Source organism: Triticum aestivum, chromosome 2A, assembly GCF_018294505.1.
Source record: "Triticum aestivum cultivar Chinese Spring chromosome 2A, IWGSC CS RefSeq v2.1, whole genome shotgun sequence".
Lineage (NCBI taxonomy): Eukaryota > Viridiplantae > Streptophyta > Magnoliopsida > Poales > Poaceae > Triticum > Triticum aestivum.
This window is the reverse complement of record NC_057797.1, coordinates 106,569,276-106,589,315: the sequence shown is the minus strand read 5'-3', so window position 1 is coordinate 106,589,315 and position 20,040 is coordinate 106,569,276. Positions and strand designations below refer to the sequence as shown.

At 41.4% G+C, this 20,040-nt stretch overlaps 1 protein-coding gene across 1 annotated transcript; it reads right to left on the bottom strand.

Moving 5' to 3' along the window:
- Positions 1–13,711: 13,711 nt before the first annotated feature.
- LOC123187840 (probable serine/threonine-protein kinase At1g01540) lies at positions 13,712–17,156 on the bottom strand. Its single transcript, XM_044599800.1, has 7 exons — positions 15,920–17,156; positions 15,138–15,242; positions 14,905–15,027; positions 14,651–14,821; positions 14,434–14,563; positions 14,128–14,340; positions 13,712–14,011 (listed from the first exon to the last, which is right to left on the bottom strand). The coding sequence occupies exons 1-7, from the start codon at positions 16,531–16,533 to the stop codon at positions 13,877–13,879; spliced, it is 1,491 nt and encodes a 496-aa protein (XP_044455735.1). The 5' UTR covers positions 16,534–17,156; the 3' UTR covers positions 13,712–13,876.
- Positions 17,157–20,040: the final 2,884 nt, after the last annotated feature.

The window sequence follows — 20,040 nt, the reverse complement described above, 5'->3', positions numbered from 1 at the left end:
TGATTTCAAAAATGTTCATGGTTTCAAATTTTGAAATTTGATGAACATTTTTTCAATTCGATGAACAAAACATGAATTTTAAGAATATTTTTTGAATCGTTGAGCATTTTTACACATTGATGAACATTTTTTGAATTTTATACAAAAAAATGTTCACGAATTTGGAAAGAAAAGAAAAAAGTAAAAAATTGAATTTGATGAACAAATTTTGAAATCGACGAACAATTTTTGAATGTGGTGAACAATTTTTTAAATCGATGATGAACAAATTTTGAAAATCGATGAACAAATTATGAATTTGGTGAACAATTTTTGAAATCAATGAACAAATTTCGATTTTGATGAACATTTTTTAATTCTGTGAACAATATTTTAAATCAATGAACAAAATTCGAATTTGATAAACATTTTTTGAATTTGATGAACAAGTTTTGAATTTTGATGAACATTTTTTCAACCCGATGAAGAAAAAAGGAATTGTATGAACATTTTATGAATCATTGAGCGTTTTACACATTGACGAACATATTTTTATTTTGCTACAAAAAAATGTTCACGGATTTGGAAAAAAAAGAAAAAGAAAAAGGGAAACATAAAAGAAAAAAAGAAAATAAATCAAGAAAAAACGAAAAAGAAAGATAAACGGCATATGGGCCGGCCCATACGAAAGCTCAGCGCGCCAGGGGGTGTGCGCCAGGTCGCTCAGCGGCGCCCTATGCGCCATATAGGAACCCCGGTTGTTTGGTTGCTAACCTGAGAAAACGGATACATGCCTGGCCTGGTTCGTAGTTAGCCTAGACTCCCAACGCTGGTCCAGGCAATCGAATTCCAACGCCTGGCATGCGGCCACACTGCTAAAACCTGCCTTGCTGGGTATTGAATGAATTAAATAATACTCCTGAGGGAGTAGCTCCATCGAATGTATTGATGGGACGTTGATCTTTTTACCTGGCCAGTCAGCAACCAAACGCTGAATTGTCACACATGCCTGGTCAGGCAGAAAAAAATTAAGATCCCACGCCACACCAGGCAACACTGAACACTAGTAGAACGCCCGTGCGTTGTTACGGGCTAAGATGCACATAAATATCTACTACTTAAATAGATGCATACCCCCCCTCCCTTCTACTCTTTGATATTTTTATCTTCCACCATGCATGGCCCAAGTTAAAAATATTTGGTGCCTGTGACAACGCACATGCACTATCTATGAATTAAACAAATGATTAAATTTGTCTCCAAGGTCGAAGATCATACAGCTGGACGTGTCCAAATCGTAAAAAATGTAAATGTTTCTCTCTTGTTCCCTCACTCGCGCACACATTCCTGATTCGTGGCACAGATTTATGTATCTAATGATGCACTTAGGAGTAACAATTAGATCCATCTCTCTCTCTCTCTCTCTCTCTCTCTCTCTCTCTCTCTCTCTCTCTCACACACACACACACACACACACACACACACACACAATAGATGACACTCGATATTAGATCTACGAGGAAGCATGAGTCTGTTTTAAAGATGATTTTGCTTGATGATGTTGGTGCATTTATAAGAAGTGTAAAAGGACCCCTTGTGCTGGTCATATTCTAGAGTGATATAAGAATTTCATATTCTTGAGTAAATAAAGACCTCCCCGCATTTTCTCAGAGCATTACTTGTCTTTACATGTGAGGAAACTGGTTGAATGAGATATACACGCCGTTCTATAAATATATATTGGTACAAATAAAGACATAAAATCAATAATCCTACACACTTCGACATAATACATGTTGCCCATGCCACTGGAGAAGATAGTGTGGCCTGTCAACACCAACATAGTACTAATATTCTCTAGTTAGTCGGTGCAAAAGGAAAGAGCAATCACATATGTATTTCATGTTGCACTTGCAAACTAAAGGCAGACACATACATAACAAAATCACAGGTTACTCACCAAAAGCTAAATTTTAGTGTTCTTTTTTCTATATTTCCTCACTTCGCCATCAAATGCCAACAGTAATATCCTGTTTTAGTTTCATAATTCTTACTACATGTTTAGTATCTGAAAAATGTGTCTACAAAATCACATCAGATTGTTAGTACAAAGCATATCAAATTTTTAAGAGTGAATTCCCTTTTTTACCCTCTATTTTGACATTTTTGACATTAATTACCCCATAGCAGGATTTCATCCATTTTACCCCATTTAGCAAAAGTTCTGCCATAATTTACCCTTTTTATAATTTTGCGAGTGTTCTGATGAGCTGGTCCTAATTGTTAGGTCCATCTACCATGCCACATAGACGGTTTTTACCTGTCTACTTTTCTCCATGTTGAACCGATCCTCGCAGCTTCGCTCGACTGGGCTGGCCCGATATGATCACCAGAGCAGGTGGTTCGCGTCCAAGGCACAACGCCTAAGTCGGGCCGCACCACTCCAACCTCCAATATTCATAGCACGCATCGCTCGCCTTCCTTCGAATCACGCGCACGCTGCAAACAAAGAAGTAAAAGGATTTTGACAATATTAAAAATGTTGAAAAAGAAAACTTTAAATCAATGTACGTCAGTTATAGATGGGTGATATGTATAGACTGATCTTCTAATAAGCATTTTAATTCTGTCTGAATCAAACGCCTCACCGGCCAATGCATGAGTCAGGAAAATTTCATAATACAAAAATTTGCTATATATGATGGAGATGGTCAAAATCCTGTGGAATTGGGTAACCACGCTGATTTGTTGGACCATAGCCATTGCCGCTGCCTGACAATCCCTATCCCTAGGTTCGAGCGAGACTGACGGGTACGTGCAGGCAGAAGCCTGGACAGGCGATGCAATCGATTGGGCGTGAGTATGGAGCGTGGTCGACTCAGGCATTATGCGTTGGACGCGACGCGAGCGACCTCCGTCGGGCCGGTCCGGTCGGGAGAAGCTGGGAGGATTGGTTTAGGAGAGAGAAAATAAGAAAAAAACCATCGATGTGGCATGCCAGGATTTGACAATTGGGGCATGTCGGCCCAGAACACTCACGAAATTTTAAACAGGGTAAATCGTGGCAGAACTTTTGCTAAATGGGGTAATTAGTGTTAAAAAAATGTCAAAATAGGGGAAAAAAACCGGAATTCACTCAATTTTTAATGGATATGCACATACTCCCTCTGTACCATAACATAAGATGTTACTACAACCAAGAGAAGGACTTGAGAACTAAACTCCAAAAATATGAGAATAAAAACAGTTAATCTTAAGTATACTACATTTCAAATGCATAGCCGAACAAAGTGAGAACTTGCGCGTTGCCATGGAATAAAAAATAAAAGAAAGTAATAAAACAATTTCTCTAATTAAGAATTGTGTGTTGAACATCATGGCATATAATCTCCATTTATAATGCGCCAAAGTGCAGCTGTCATTTTTGGCTAACAATGTTCTTATTTGTGTAATAGACCTATCCAGGAAACAACGAGATCCTTTGGTCTTATGGTATTAACAGTTGCTTGAGAAAATAGCAGTACAATATTCTTGAAAATTTCCTTCTGTTAATAGAAGCCTTGGAAAGTTAGCAGTGACCGAGCCAGACGAAGGGGAAATTAAAGGATTTTACTTGGGAAACAATACGTAGTTTGAGTATGGGCTCAATGTGCATTCCTTTGTATACTTGGGAAACATTATGATTTGATGTACAAGATATAATTACCTGATTTGAATGGTAAAAGAAGTCAAGTAAGCAGAGTCTGACAACGTTTTATTGTATCTACTGGTTGGCTATTATATTTTTTGTTTGACATCCAGACCTTCATTTGTCATTCATTATAATCTGAATGATAGTCATCATATGATGGTCTGCTATGCTCATGTGATAGTTTGAATGAATTTTACCATTCCCACGAGTCTCCAAAGGCATCCTAAGCCACAACTGCTTATTGGTCAGGTCTTGCAACGTATGTGTAATACGTACAACTCTAGCATAATTGGCACATGATGATATCTCATGAGAGGAGAAAATAACACATACCAGCAAGGACAGATGAGACGCCCAGGCCCAGGCAATCTCATGCTTGACCGTGAGCTCCTAGGGGATGCTTTCTTCGTCGTTCGGCCCCAGCTCCTAGGAGATGCTCGCACGTGCACCTGGTTGCCATCGTCCTGCCTGTTGCTGCTGTGTTGGAGTGTGTGCACGAGGTCGTTATCGTCCTGCTGGTTGCCGCTCTCATGCCACTGGCCTTAAGCATGTTGTCATCCGCGAGGATGCTGCCGCTATCATCGACAAGTGGCTGGTTGCTGCCGTCGTTCGCCACATTTTTTTCCGTCGTTCAGCTGGACGCCGCACTCCGCCAGCACACCATCGTACAGGTGGATGTTGGCCTCTGCGAGGTCGGCAGCACGCCGTCGTCCGGGTGTACGCCGCCCTCTTCAAGCAATTCGTCCTCCGTGTGGACGCCGGCGTCTTGTTGAGGCCGATGTGGAGGCCGCCCTGCGTGAGTACGTTATCATCCGTGTGGCCACCGTCGTCCTGGTGGTTGTCGCTGTGGTTGAGCACGTGGAAAACACCGTCCTGAGCAAGCTGACGTCAACTACAGACTCATCTCGACCATGGAAGCAAGCACTTCAAACAGACACACATCAACAAGCAAGCGCACACACCTCCATCTGAAGATCCGGCGGTCTACCGCCTTGCCCATCGGGACAATCCGGCTGCCGCCAGGCTCATATAGCCAGATCCACCGTCCCCGGCCACAACCTTCTCGACTGCGTAGAAGTCCTCGAGTGGACCGAGCACCGGCCGCATCGTCCCTAGTCCGCAAGGCCACCACGTCCACGACTCCACGGGCTAGTCATAGCAGCCGCGGGGGTGAGGAACAGGGACACGATCTAGATGAGACAAAAGGAAAGATTTTAGACTGATTTGTGATTTGGGAGTGTGCGCCTAAGTAAGGAAAGTGAAGATATGATTGTGTAAAAATGAGGAAGAGGGAGATCTTTACCCCAAGAAGGAAAGAATCATACGTGATGGGAAGTATCAGGATAGAAAAACGAGTGGAAGTATAGTAGGAATTGATTCGGTTTTTTAACAAGAGGCGGTGATGGAAGGTGAGGCGAAAACAAACCAGTGGGAGGGGGTGGTGGGAGGTGGACGAAAATAAAACCGGACGAAAATAAAACCGAAGTACCAGTCTATCAACTGCACCATTAGGAGTAGAGATGCAGGCACTAGGGCCAGGTCATGAACCAAACTGCCCCTATATCCATGCTGCTGGGCTTTGAAATTCGGACACTCTTCTTGAAAAATTATGTATACAATGCAAAAACTACTTCATCTAAAAAAGTGTAAAAAACTTTTTACTTCACCCTGCTGTGCGCGGCTATGTGCCGCGGGAGGCACCCCGCTGCGCCTACAGGGTGTGGTGGTGGTCGAACTCAACTTTTTTGGGACTTTGTTGGTGTCTTCGTTGTTGTTGTTGTTATTTCGCCTAAGTGGTTTATTACCGTCAGGGCTATATATCGTCTGTACCGATTCTTAATAGAAATCGCCTATGGCGACGTCTAGTGGGCCGGCCTAGTAATACGGATTGTCCGATGTGCGCTGTAAGTTTGTAGGTCCAGTTTTCTATGTTTTTGTTTTCTTTATTTATTTATTTTTGGTTTTCATTGGTTTTCTCATGGTTGTTTCTTTATTTTGCTTTATTTTCTCATTGGTTTTTGGTTCTTCTTTCTTTCATAGTATATACTTTGGTTTTCTTTTGTTTCTTTTTTGGTTTTCTTTATTTACTTTGGTTGTTTGCTTTTCTTTCTGTTTCTTTCTATGTTTCTATTGGGTTTTTTTTAACACATCTCTACTTCTCTCTCAGTACATAATGTACATTTTTAGAGCACGAACGAAACATTATTTATGATACACGTTGGAAATTTTTCAAATACATGATGTACACTTTTTTAAAAATACATGTTTTGAACACTTCTTAAATTCATGGTAACAATTTCGCCAAATACACGTTGTACAGTTTTTCAATGGCAATAAACATTTTCGCTAAACTATGCAAACATTTTTTGCATTGTATAAACATTTTGGAAAAAATTGTGGACATTCTTTTTCTAACACGTGATTATTTATTTAAAATGTCACATGCATTTTTATAGTGGAAATAGGTTTTTTTTACCTACGCATTTTATTTACATTGTATACAAATTTTTAAAATGTCATGACATTTTTCTAAAACGTGAGAATATTTCCATAAATTCTCACGTGCATTTTTTAATCATACGAAACATTTTTTTTACATCGTATACACACAACCTCCCATTATCCAGCCATATGCCTATTTTTTCGTATAATTTGTTTTCTCTTTAAGATATTTGATACTTGGCAACTGATGGGTATTTGTTGCTTTCATTTACTTTCTGCAAAACATGCAACAATCACAATTACTTCGGGCATTTTATACTAATAAATTCTTGATCAGATATTGTTTCGAGGTGATTGTTGAATTGACAACTCAACTGCCAAAACTTATAAGTATTATCTTGCTCCCACCATGTCGAATATAAATTAGGTTTGTAATGCTTCTCAATGAAGAATAATGTGACCGTTTGCACTTGGGGATATCAAGCACTTTTCTGGCACCGTTGTCAGAGAGCATAGATCTACGTATAAGTCAACTTGGAAAATATTTGTTTTCTGAATTTATTTTCCATCATGGGAACAATTCAAGACTCGAAGGTAAAAAATGTACCTCCAGAAACCAAAACATATTCTTATTCTTCATTAGTTTTATATCAACTAGTCGCACCACCCGCACATCTACGTGCACCTGATACGCAGTCCAACATGTCACATGTTACTGATGATCTTATACTTGATTTTGCTTATGTGCCTTCTTTGGAGAATATTTGGATAGACAAATTTATAGAGCAAAAGAACTTGATGCTGCTGCTGCTGATGCATCCACTTCACAGCTTAGGGAACCAAACACTCCACGCACACCCACTGTGTATGATTAAAACTTCGCCATAGCTTTTGTGAATTGTGAAACTAATAATTATCTTGATGCTAGAATTAGACTATTTAGAAGGAGAGCTTTATGGGAGATGTTTATCCTCGATAATGAATTGTGCGCTTCTACCATATATTTTAAAGATAATGCTTATGAATTCTCTATTGAACCTGATATTATTGATATTCCTTTGATAGAAGTATCTCTTTTGTTTGCCAGAATGGCTTGTTAGCCGATAACGGGGCTTCAGTAGTGAATCTATTGGCACTACAACAGCCTCTCTATCCTAGATTTCTATGGTATATGGAATTTATGGTTTCCTTTGGTGTTGAATCAGATTGGTTCAATGGTAGGGAAGATGAAAATCATTATGATCATATAGTGAAGCTTGTGGCATTTGCTAACCTTTTTTGCTAAGAAAGGCATGTAGCTTCACTATTACGTGCCTAAGTTGTTTACTTTTTCACTTTGAGGTGATGCTAAGATATGGTTCAAAAAAAATTCCACCTAGAAGCATAATCAGCTTGGAAGAAATTGCTCATGATTATTTGTTTATTTTTATGCATATGCAAAAGCTGAATGTTATTGCTAAAGAAATTCACAAATTTTCCCAACTTAAGAATGAGAGTTTGCACTTAGCTCTGGAGGAGATTTTGTGAATTGCAAAGAAGTTGTAGTCATGGTATTTAAGGATAATGTTTTGCCCGCTGCATTTCATATGCTCTAACCCCTGAATCTAGGATGCAATTAGATTGTTAGAACATGACATTGATTGAGGCTAAGGAACTTCTTGATGATATCTCTGAAAATCATGATGATTGGAACATTTCTTAAAACCCTTTATTTGCAAATTCCTATGATTGATGTTATTAAAGTTTCACATTATTCTAAGTATATGGAGGACTTTTTTACCAATAAAAGAAAACTGCCAACTTAATAAAAAACTACTATACTTGCAAATATTCTTTTAAATGTAAATTTCTTGAAAAACTAGGAGATTATGGAGTCCAACTATACCATGCACCATTAAAAGTAATTGTGTTAAATATGATTTATGTGACTTAGGTGCAGGTGTGAGTGCCATGCCCTTCTTTATTTATAAGAAATTTGACCTGAATAAACTGATATCAACTAAAATATCTTTGGAGATGGCTAATTAATAAATCTATTGCAAGACCAATTGATATTTGTGTACCCTTCTCACTTTATTCCTGCAAGACCATTTTAAACACTACATGGGATTTTATTGATTGCAGTCAAGGAAAAATTACTTTTAATATTGAAGGAAGTGAGCACATTGTTTATTTCCCAAGGAATGCCAAAATCAACGAAAATAAATATTGTCCTCAATCAAAGTGGGTGATGATCATTCATATTGGAAATTCTCAATTTCAAATGCATTCCCCCCCAAAAGGTGTATCGAATAATTATGGTAGGAACCATGCTGAAATGGAGGTAACACAAGCATAAATCTGATTTTGTAATCCACCGAAGCATTGTTAAAAATGCTTGATCACCCTTCCTAATAGAATCCTTGGTGATTACAAAGTCAAAAGTTCTCAATATTTTTCCCTCTAACCTACAAGTACCTTTTATTTTAGTTAAAGCTTTCAATTAGAGTATTTATGTCACTAGGCAGCTTTATTAAATAATAAAAAGTGATCAAAAAATATCAAAAATCATCGAAAGACATATCAGTGCATAATAAAAAAATAAAAGAGCACCGGTGGCATGTGGAGGCCCATCTCGGACCTCCAAAAGGCCCACATGATGGGGCCAAACGGTTATAGTTGAGGGGTGGCCGCCTGGTAGTAGGGTCGTGTGGGGCCCACTAGCCACCCACACGGGGGGCTTGGGCATGGGAGGATTCTTTCACCTTCCTCAAGCATCACATATTTTTCAAAAAAAAATCCAAGCTTTTCTTGATGCCCATTATTGATCTTCCTCTCTCGACAAGTATTTGTGTTCAAACTTTGGGGGATTACTCAATGGTATGGTTCTCCTCCACTCATCCAATTAGAATTTTGATTAGTGCCTTATATCATGCTATGTTTTCTACTATGTCAAACAAAAAAAATGAGTTTGCATGGTGATTTGAAATTTTCCAGAGTAGTCCTGATGCATGATATAGTCACTATAAGCTTAGTGGAGTTGTTTCCCGTATTTTTTATGAACAAGTCTCACATTTTGGTGGTACGTCGAAATTTTCAGAATATGGACAAGCTCAAAAGTGTTATTAGTTCATCCTTTCATGGGGAGACTAGATCTTCATCTAGTAGCCAAACACTGGGAAGAATATTAATGGTGCCCGCTATGTAGGCGGTGGGACAAAGACTAGCTAGGCAACATGTTGGATGGTGTTCAGGTGCTCGACCTAAGCTCATTGAGCCTCCTAGTAGTTGATTCCTCGTTTATGAGGATTCGTGTATCGCTTTCCCTTTTCACTTTTGGGCATGTCGATGTTGCTGCAACAAATTTCTTATTTTTTACATGTACTTGGTTAACATGGTGTACGGACATGGTTTAAAAAGGAGCGACAAACATATTTAAAAAAATGGTGTAGGGACATAGTTGGTGCTTTATCTATAAAGTGGGGCGAAAGTGTTTTTCTTTTAAAAAATTCTAGCCCAGAGAGTAGCTCAAACAGATTAAATACAATCTTCAAGTTCCTTGCACTCTCCACATAATCTTGTAACAGAAAAATATTTCTTTGCACACAAACGTGACTTCCTCTCGTTTTCTCCCCTAACCCTAGGAGGCCAGGGCAAACTTTCCCCTCCAGGCTTCACTGGCGAGCCCGTGGATCCGCCTCCCCTCTGCTCGCCGCTCCGGCAGCCGGAGGAGAATCTCGTTGCCTCTGTTCCGATTAGTAATTTAGATTAGGTTTTGTTAGTTCTCGCGGGTGCGATGCTCGGGTGGACGACTACGCTTCTTCTTCGAGTTTGTCTTCCGGACTTCGATCCTCCTCGAGTTCGTCTGTTTAACATAGCGACGGAGCTCCAGCATAGATTCCTGCCATCTTCTTAGGGCGGTGAGGTTAGGGTTTCTCGTCATGTGGCAAGATTTGGTGTCAGATGATTCAGATCTATGCAAGGGTTCAATGGCGATGACTGCGGCTCCAGGGTGATGGTCCTTAGGGGCACGTGCATAAAGACTTCCTGGCTGTCATCGATAAGGTCAAAACTGGCTCCGGTAGGGGAGCGACGCATCGGCGGCTCATTCTCACTGAAATGGAGGTAACACAAGCATAAATCTGATTTTTTTTAATCCACCGAAGAATTGTTAAAAATGCTTGATCACCCTTCCTAATAGAATCCTTGGTGATTACAAAGTCAAAAGTTTTCAATATTTTTCCCTCTAACCTACAAGTACTTTTTATTTTAGTTAAAACTTTCAATTAGAGTATTTATGTCACTAAGCACCTTTATTAAATAATAAAAAATGATCAAAATAAAAATATCAAAAATCATCGAAAGACATATCAGTGCATAATAAATAAATAAACAAAAGAGCACCGGTGGCACGTGGAGGCCCATCTCGGACCTCCAAAAGGCCCACACGATGGGGCCAAACGGTTACAGTTGAGGGGTGGCCGCCTGGTAGTAGGGTCGTGTGGGGCTCACTAGCCACCCACACAGGGGGCTTGGGCATGGGAGGATTCTTTCACCTTCCTCAAGCATGACATATTTTTCAAAAAAAAAATCCAAGATTTTCTTGATGCCCATTGTTGATCTTCCTCTCTCGACAAGTATTTGTGTTCAAACTTTGGGGGATTACTCAATGGTATGGTTCTCCTCCACTCATCCAATTGTTTTCAATATTTTTCCCTCTAACCTACAAGTACTTTTTATTTTAGTTGAAGCTTTCAATTAGAGTATTTATGTCACTAAGCAGCTTTATTAAATAATAAAAAGTGATCAAAATAAAAATATCAAAAATCATCGAAAGACATATCAGTGCATAATAAATAAATAAAAGAGCACCAGTGGCACGTGGAGTCCCATCTCGGACCTCCAAAAGGCCCACACGATGGGGCCAAACGGTTACAGTTGAGGGGTGGCCGCCTGGTAGTAGGGTCGTATGGGGCCCACTAGCCACACACACAGGGGGCTTGGGCATGGGAGGATTCTTTCACCTTCCTCAAGCATCACATATTTTTCAAAAAAAAATCCATACTTTTCTTGATGCCCATTGTTGATCTTCCTCTCTCGACAAGTATATGTGTTCAAACTTTGGGGGATTACTCAATGGTATGGTTCTCCTCTACTCATTCAATTAGAATTTTGATTAGTGCCTTATATCATGCTATGTTTTCTACTGTTGTCAAACAAAAAAATGAGTTTGCGTGGTTATTTGAAATTTTCTAGAGTAGTTCTGATGCATGATATAGTCACTATAAGCTTAGTGGAGCTGTTTCCCGCATTTTTTATTAACAAGTCTCACATTTTGGTGATACGTCAAAATTTTCAGAATATGGACAAGCTCAAAAGTGTTATTAGTTCATCCTTTCGTGGGGAGACTATAGCTTCATCTAGTAGCCAAACACTGGGAAGAATATTAATGGTGCCCGCTATGCAGGCGGTGGGACAAAGACTAGCTAGGCAACATGTTGGATGGTGTTCAGGTGCTCGACCTGAGCTCATTGAGCCTCCTAGTAGTTGATTCCTCATTTATGAGGATTCGTGTATCACTTTCCCTTTTCGCTTTTGGGCATGTCGATGTTGCTGTAACAAATTTCTTATTTTTTACATGTACTTGGTTAACATGGTGTACGGACATGGTTTAAAAAGGAGCGACAAACATATTTAAGAAAAGTGGTGTAGGGACATAATTGGTGCTTTATCTATAAAGTGGGGCAAAAGTGTTTTTCTTTTAAAAAATTCTAGCCCGGAGAGTAGCTCAAACAGATTGAATACAATCTTCAAGTTCCTTGCACTCTCCACATAATCTTGTAACAGAAAAATATTTCTTTGCGCACAAACGTGACTTCCTCTTGTTTTCTCCCCTAACCCTAGGCGGCCAGGGCAAACTTTCCCCTCCAGGCTTCACCGGCGAGCCCGTGGATCCGCCTCCCCTCTGCTTGCCGCTCCGGCAGCCGGAGGAGAATCTCGTTGCCTCCGTTCCGATTAGTAATTTAGATTAGGTTTGTTAGTTCTCGCAGGTGCGACGCTCAGGCGGACGACTACGCTTCTTCTTCGAGTTTGTCTTCCGGACTTCGATCCTCCTCGAGTTCTTCTGTTTGAACGTAGCGACGGAGCTCCAACATAGATTCCTGCCATCTTCTTAGGGCGGTGAGGTTAGGGTTTCTCGTCATGTGACAAGATTTGGTGTCAGATGATTCAGATCTATGCAAGAGTTCAACGGCGATGACTGCGGCTCCAGGGTGATGGTCCTTAGGGGCACGTGCATAAAGAATTCCTGGCTATCATCGATAAGGTCAAAGCTGGCTCCGGTAGGGGAGCGACGCATCGGCGGCTCGTTCTCACGGCAGTAGTGATCGTTCGGTGGTCTCGAAATCTTGATGTAATTTTTATTATGTTTGAGTTGTACTTCCGACGAACTTTTACAGTAGATCCGATCCTTTCCCTAAAAAAGAAATCTTGTAACAGATGTACAGCTTGTGCAGCATAGTGGAAGAAGATCTTTTTTCATTATTTCTGCACTGCATCTCTCTCAACCTCTCTCTCGTTTGCATCTTGGCCAAGCTGTACTCATCGTGCTGGCTAGGCTCTCTGCATTATTGGTTTGATATTCTTTCTTAAGCTTCAACATCTGAACATGCCAATTTGGTTGCTGTTGTTGGCAGCTTGCAGGTTTGTCAAACGATGATTCTTAACTGAATGTGCGTACTTCATGCGTGCTGCATTACGAAAAGCTCCAGTCTCGGTCACGACATATCAGCTAACATTTTGTTTCAGCTGGAAAGAGCTTTTGTGTTCTGAGAATTATAGCCCTGACATGGATGCCAGGCAGGCACCATCTATTTCTTTTCATTTTCTATGTCGACGTCTTAACCATATTGGTCAAAGTTGCTCACATGTGCCAACAAGAAGGCAACAAAAGGAAAAATACCGGATTAGGTGTAGATCCCATCACTGAACAACCAGCTTCACATTTTGGTCGCTCTTCTTTGATCTCCAGTACTATGTACTCCCCCAGTTCCAAATTAACCGAAGGTTTGGTTTTGTCTTAAGTTAAACTTCTTTAAATCTGATCAAGTTTACAGAAAATTTAACATCTACAAAATCAGATTAGTTTCATTAGGTTCTTTATAAAATATATTTTCGTATTTTATATATTAGATTTGTAGATTTCAGGTTATTTTAATGTATTGCTGGTCAAAGTTAAAACGGTGGTGTACTGACTTTGGAACTCAAAAATCTACAACTCCAATAAATTTAGAACGGTGGTGTACTGACTTTGGAACTCAAAAATATGAAATGCTACAGATGAACTAATTTCAGAGAAATGATCGTGCACTTCAAATGAGAAACATCTTAGGGTTATCTGTACGTGGGCACAAGAATAATCACATTTTTACATCTTAATTTCCGACCTTTTGTTGAAGTATCCAAAATCTCAGAACTGTACTGTAAATAATGACAACACGGTGTCGGAGTCAGGGCAAGTCACAAGCGCCGGCTAGTTTTTAACCAAAGGCCGTCTGAGGGCTTTAACATTTCGTTGTTAACTTAAAAGATCATGGCATTATCATGTAAAAACATCTCCAGTTGGATAAATAATCAGGGATTACTACTACTTTCCTTAGATGACATATACATTCGATGTGATGTTCTCCGTGAATCACACTAAAATAATGACATTTTGCGGCTTCACCAGGTATTGTCCCTATTTACAACATGGGGTTCCACATAATTTGGTAACCGAACAAGTACCTAGGCCACTGTATTTTTCCATCTGAAAGGTTGGTCGTGGTTGTCCCCACTGTTGTCAATTTCACCATCATCTATTCCATTAGTCGGTTTCCCGGGCAACCTTGCCTTCGTTGGAGCTCTACCGCCTCGACGTTCCTGAAATTAGCAATAAGATGATGTCTTCTTATTCATATGTTTCAATTTCTTTACGATCGTAAATGTCCAGATGAAATGAAAATCCAACTTAGGAATGTATGCCTTTATTGACTTACATCTCTGTTGTAGGGGAAATCCTCAACTTCAAGCATGTGAATGATCTGTCCAATCTTTGGCCTCTTGGAAGCATCAGGATCCACACATCGCAACGCCACGAGCAAAGCTTTCTTCACTGCTCTAGAGGCAGGCTTCTGGGGCATCTTTGGATCCACAACCCCCTCAGAGTTTCTGGTGCTCACCATTGTCTTCAACCAATCAACTAAGTTTACCTGAAAATGTTTAATTATAGAAATTATAAATGCAGTTAATAAAAATGCATTAACAAGCTCATAAGGCTATACGAAGGCACACCAATGACTAACCTCTCCGGGTGGCCTGTTATAATCCACTGGTACTCTACCAGATATTATTTCCATGATAAGAATCCCAAAACTATATACATCACTTGTTTCGTTTAACATCCCAGTCCCCGCATACTCCGGAGCAACATACCTGCAATGATCAACAACAAATTAGTAACCACAAATTCATGCCATATTATAATATCACCATAGGTACAGGAAATGCAGAGAAACTAACCCGAAAGTTCCCATAACTCGTGTAGTTACGTAACTCCGCTCTGGGCCTAAGAGTTTCGCAAGTCCGAAATCGGAGAGCTTAGCATTCCAGTGCTTATCAAGAAGGATGTTGCTTGCCTTGACGTCCCGGTGAACCACCTTCGGCTCAAGCCCCTCATGCAAATACATTAACCTACACTACAAAGTGTGAGATGTTTACGTGACTAGGCAAGATGTCAGTAATAATAAGAGTTATCCAAGCTGAGCAACACACACCCTTTTGCCGTCCCTAATATGATCTTCATCCTGTGTTCCCATGTAAGGGGACTTACAGGTCCAACATCCCCGTGGAGCCATTGTTCCAAGTTGCCATTATCAACATACTCGTACAAAAGCATCCTAAGAATACCAACCATATGAGCAACATTTACATCACCACAATCCATAATTGTTGATTCTATAACTCAGCAAGGTAATCAAATAATGTGCATGCACATACAAGACAATACCTCTGATTCCCCTCGGCACAGTATCCTAGAAGGCGCACAAGGTTCTTGTGCCGAACACGGCCAATTGCTTCGACCTCAACCTTGAATTCTTTCTCCGCCTGCCCCCTAACAAAGTCATCAAGAAAAACAAAATTTCATCAGTTTGAGCAAGACACTAAACATTGACCAATCCAAGCCGGTCCTAAAAAGTTGAACATATATATTGAAGAAAAAACTATTTTTAGTCCGTCAACTAATCTACAAGTTAATGTTTTGTCCCTTAATCCCCAATCTGGGAAACTTCCACTTCAACTTTTTAAACCGGACATTTTTCGTCCCTCAACCTAGCCAAAGCATCTGTGCTGATAAAGCATGGTTTTGACAGGTCATCACACACCTGGCAGTCTCTCTCTACCCTCTGTCCTTGTCATAATATCTGTCATACGCATTTCATCGAGCAGTTGTGGCCGCGGAGAGCACCCTGAGCCAGGCGATTGATGGCACGGAGCGGCGAGGGCAGCGTCCCTCAATTAAAACACACTGAAGCTACTGGCTACGAACATACCTGAAAAATTACTGAACCTAAGCTGCAGCTCTCATGCAGCGTCCGGCACCAATACTAACAGCGCATATATATAGAGGCTTTTCAATTGGGAGCACCCATAAATTCGAATTCAAATTCAAATTCAAATCGGTGAGGGTGTTCTCGGGTGATCCATAGCCATTGCAATTCACAAATTGTGACAGATATGATATTTCAACGTTGACAACACTTTCAGTAATAGTAAGTTACTGTAAAATACCTGTTGTTAAGCAAGTTCTTGACGCCGACCTGCGTGCCGTCTTCGAGCACGCCGTGGTACACGATCCCGTACCCGCCCTCGCCGATCACGTTCTCGTCGGCGAACATCTCCGTCGCCGTCTCCAGCTCCTCGAGCGTGTACCAGTGGCCCCACCCGAGGCGGGACACCTCCGGCGCCGCCTTGGGCGCGTGGTGCGCCGGGGCCGCGCCGTCCCCGCTCTCGCAGGTGCTGCCCTGCGACGATGGCATCCCGCTGCTCCGGTGGCTGTGGTGCGGGGGCTGCTCCGGGTACGCCACGCGCTGCTCCTTGACCGACGGCGGCGGCGTTATGGGGGACTGCAGCACCCGCGCCAGCGGCATCTTCGCGGCGGCGTGGGAGGGGGCTTCTTGGATGCCCTCGGGCGCGTTGACCTTCCTGGCATCCTTACTCGGAGGCGCGGACGTGGGGAGGTGGTGGGCGGGGGTGGTTGGCCGGCGCCGCCGTGAGCCGAGGAAGCAGAGGACGGAGAGGAGGACAAGGAGCAGCGCGGAGGCGGCGCCGACGGCGATGGCGAGGAGCACCCACAAGCGGAGCCCGAACACCACCGTGCTCCGGGACAGCTCCGAGTCCGCCATTTATGGGAGCTGCCACCAGCCTGCAGCTTCTTGCTCCTCCCGAACTGGTGGATCTCTGGCCGGGCCCGGGGCAATCAGGCCGCAAAGACCATCGGACTGTGCCGCGCAAACGGCCAGATGCTGGGCACGGCGGTGCCGGAAAGGGAGCGGGGATGAAGAGGAAGTTGATCGGGTGCAAAAGGGAAGCAGGGCCGCAGCAATGTGGTTGCGAAGATTGGATTTGCTCGCTGGGAAAGTGGAGGGCGGTGGATGGATGGCTCGGTCGGTGTCGGCGCGATGAAAATTGAGGATTACGGTGAGGCGAGAGAGAAAAACAAAGATATGGTGCAGGTGGCCGGTGGTTGGTGCGATGGAAATTCCAAGAAACGCGCGCGGGGAGAAGATTACCGAGCACGGGTAGAAGGTTGGTGAAAATGATGCTGGTGCTAGTGCTAGGCTCGAGTGATGGACCGAGAATGACAATTGAAGGGAGGAGGGTGGGAGAAAGAGCGAGAGGAGTAATTGGGAAGTAATGGGAGCACTGCTGCTTCGCATGCATGGGCGGGGGCGGAGGTGAGGAAGCCGGGAATTCAAAGTGTGGAGGAAGGACAAGGGAGGCAAATGTATACAAAAATTAGGTGCGGATTGCGGTGAGGAGTGAGTATCTGCTCATATCCTTTCTCCCATCTGCCGAAGGAGCTGTCGTGGGGATCGGAGAGCGTGTTGCAGCTTTTCTATTCCTGATTTTGACATCCAATCATTTGTTTCCGCGGGGTGCTTGGGATCCCAGGCTACATTTCCTCATGGACGTTACACTGCTGCAGAATGGACCAACAATAGCGGTGAAGGATCTGGGAAATACCCTTTAGTTCCTCGTGTGTATATACACCCTATATGAGAAAAAATAATTGATAATTACAAAAAAGTAAAAAGAGTTTATAAGTTTTTTTTTGAAATAAACCTGACTTTCTTTTGCACTACTACATAAATTTCAGTGAACAAAAATCCAGCGTTGTCTTCAGGGCAAAAAAAAGTTTATTTGCTATTATAGATCACTATTCACACTATTTTAGCCGGAATTTCTGTTTTTTAGAAGAAGTTGGCAGATTTTTTTTCTTTTTGTGGAATTTTTCTTACAAGTACAATGGGAGTTCAACTTTATTTCATTTTTTTCTTTCAGAATTTGACTTTTTATTTAATTACTACTTTTTCCTGTACATAGATCAAAAGTTCACCTCATGAAGGATCTGAGTATCCTTTCTTACAAAATATGATTTGAAAGAGTGTTGCTTCCATTGAACTGGTAGGATAGTTTTCTTTTTCTTTCGAGAAAGGGAAAGACCCCGGCCTCTCCATCAATTCGTGGGATAGGTGAGAGTATAAATTGGCGGAAACGGAAATATGACTGTTACACACTTTTTTTTATCATAACTAGGAAGCTCCAGAGGTTTAGTTCGTAATCTCCAAACAACGCTAAAGGCGGAAACTTTCAAAAGCTCGAAAGGTCCAACCTAAAGTTGTTTAGAGCATTTGACTAACCAATGACTCACTTAGCACACACTATTGGATGTCGTTCGGTAATTTCAACTAAGTCCGCTCGAAAATTCGTACTGTGTGCAAAGGAGTGCACAAGCGCTCCAGAGGTTCCGGATGGAGGTGTTCGGGAGCTCATCTATGGTTTGCAACGACTATAAAAGTAGTTCATATGGTCCTAAGCGGAAAAGTATAAAAAATGGTAGGTACAGTGGAAAAACCAAAAGCTATTTTTAGGGCTTTTGAGTTCGATCTTTTAACACACAGAGAAAGAAACTCAGCTTAAAAACTTCTATCCTTTTTGATAGCATCGTCGTATCTATTGTTTTTTAGCCGGAATTATTGTTTTTTAGCGGAAGTCGGCAGCTTTTCTTTCTTTTTGTGGAATTTTTCTCACAAATACAATGGAATGTCAACTTTATTTCAAAAATATGTTCAGAATTTGACTTTTTTATTTAATTACTAATTTTCCCATATAAGGGGTATATACACTCATAGACCACAAATTTCCCACATGAAGTATCTTAGTATCCTCTCTTAGAAAATATGATTTGAAAGAGTGTTGCTTCCAGTGAACTGGTAGGATAGTTTTCTTTTTCTTTTGAGGAAGGGGAAGACCCCGGCCTCTGCATCAATTCATGAGATAGGTGAGAGTATAAATTGGCGGAAACGGAAATATGACCGTCACACACCTTTTTATCATAGCTAGGAAGCTCCTTAGTTCGTAATCTCCAAACAACGCTAAAGGCGGAAACTTTCAAAAGCTCGAAAGGTCCGACTTAAAGTCGTTTAGAGGCTTTGACTGACCAATGACTCATTTAGCACACACTACTAGATGTCGTTCGACAATTTCAACCAAGTCCGCTCGAAAATCCGTACAGTGTGCAAAGGAGTGCACAAGCGCTCCAGAGGTTCCGGATGGAGGTGTTCGGGAGCTCATCTATGGTTTGCAATGACTATATCTAAAAAGTACTCCCTCCATTCCACAATGTAGTGCTTTCTCTATACACGTGCTTCAACTTTGACCGTAAATTTAACTACCAAGACCGATTGCAGCGGGAGCAAAAATTATATCAATGAATTCGTATTCGAAAGAAGTTTTCAATTATATATTTTTTTCTCCCGCCGCAGTTGGTCTCGTTGGTTAAATTTATGGTCAAAGTTGAACCTCGGGAAGCGCAGGCGCACTATATTTTGAAATGGAGGGAGTAGTTCGTATGGTCCTAAGCGGAAAAGTACAAAAAATGGTAGGTACAGTGGAAAAACCAAAGGCTATTTTTAGGGCTTTTGAGTTCAATCTTTCGACACATAGAGAGAGAAACTCAGCCTAACAACTTCTATCCATTTTGATAGCATCGTCGTATCTATTGAATTATTGTTTTTTAGAGGAAGTCGGCAGATTTTCTTTCTTTTTGTGGAATTTTTCTTACAAGTACAATGGAAGGTCAACTTTATTTCAAAAATATGTTCAGAATTTGACTTTTTATTTAATTACTAATTTTCCCATATAAGGGGTATATACACTCACGGACCAAAAGTTTCCACACGAAGTATCTTAGTATCCTCTCTTAGAAAATATGATTTGAAAAAGTGTTGCTTCCAGTGAACCGGTAGGATAGTTTCCTTTTTCTTTTGAAGAAGGGGAAGACCCAGGCCTCTGCATCAATTCGTGGGATAGGTGAGAGTATAAATTGGCGGAAACGGAAATATGACCGTCACACACCTTTTTATCATAGCTAGGAAGCTCCTTAGTTCGTAATCTCCAAACAACGCTAAAGGCGGAAACTTTCAAAAGCTCGAAAGGTCCGACTTAAAGTCGTTTAGAGGCTTTGACTGACCAATGACTCATTTAGCACACACTACTCGATGTCGTTCGGCAATTTCAACCAAGTCTGCTCGAAAATCCGTACTGTGTGCAAAGGAGTGCACAAGCGCTCCAAAGGTTCCGGATGGAGGTGTTCAAGAGCTCATCTATGGTTTGCAATGACTATATCT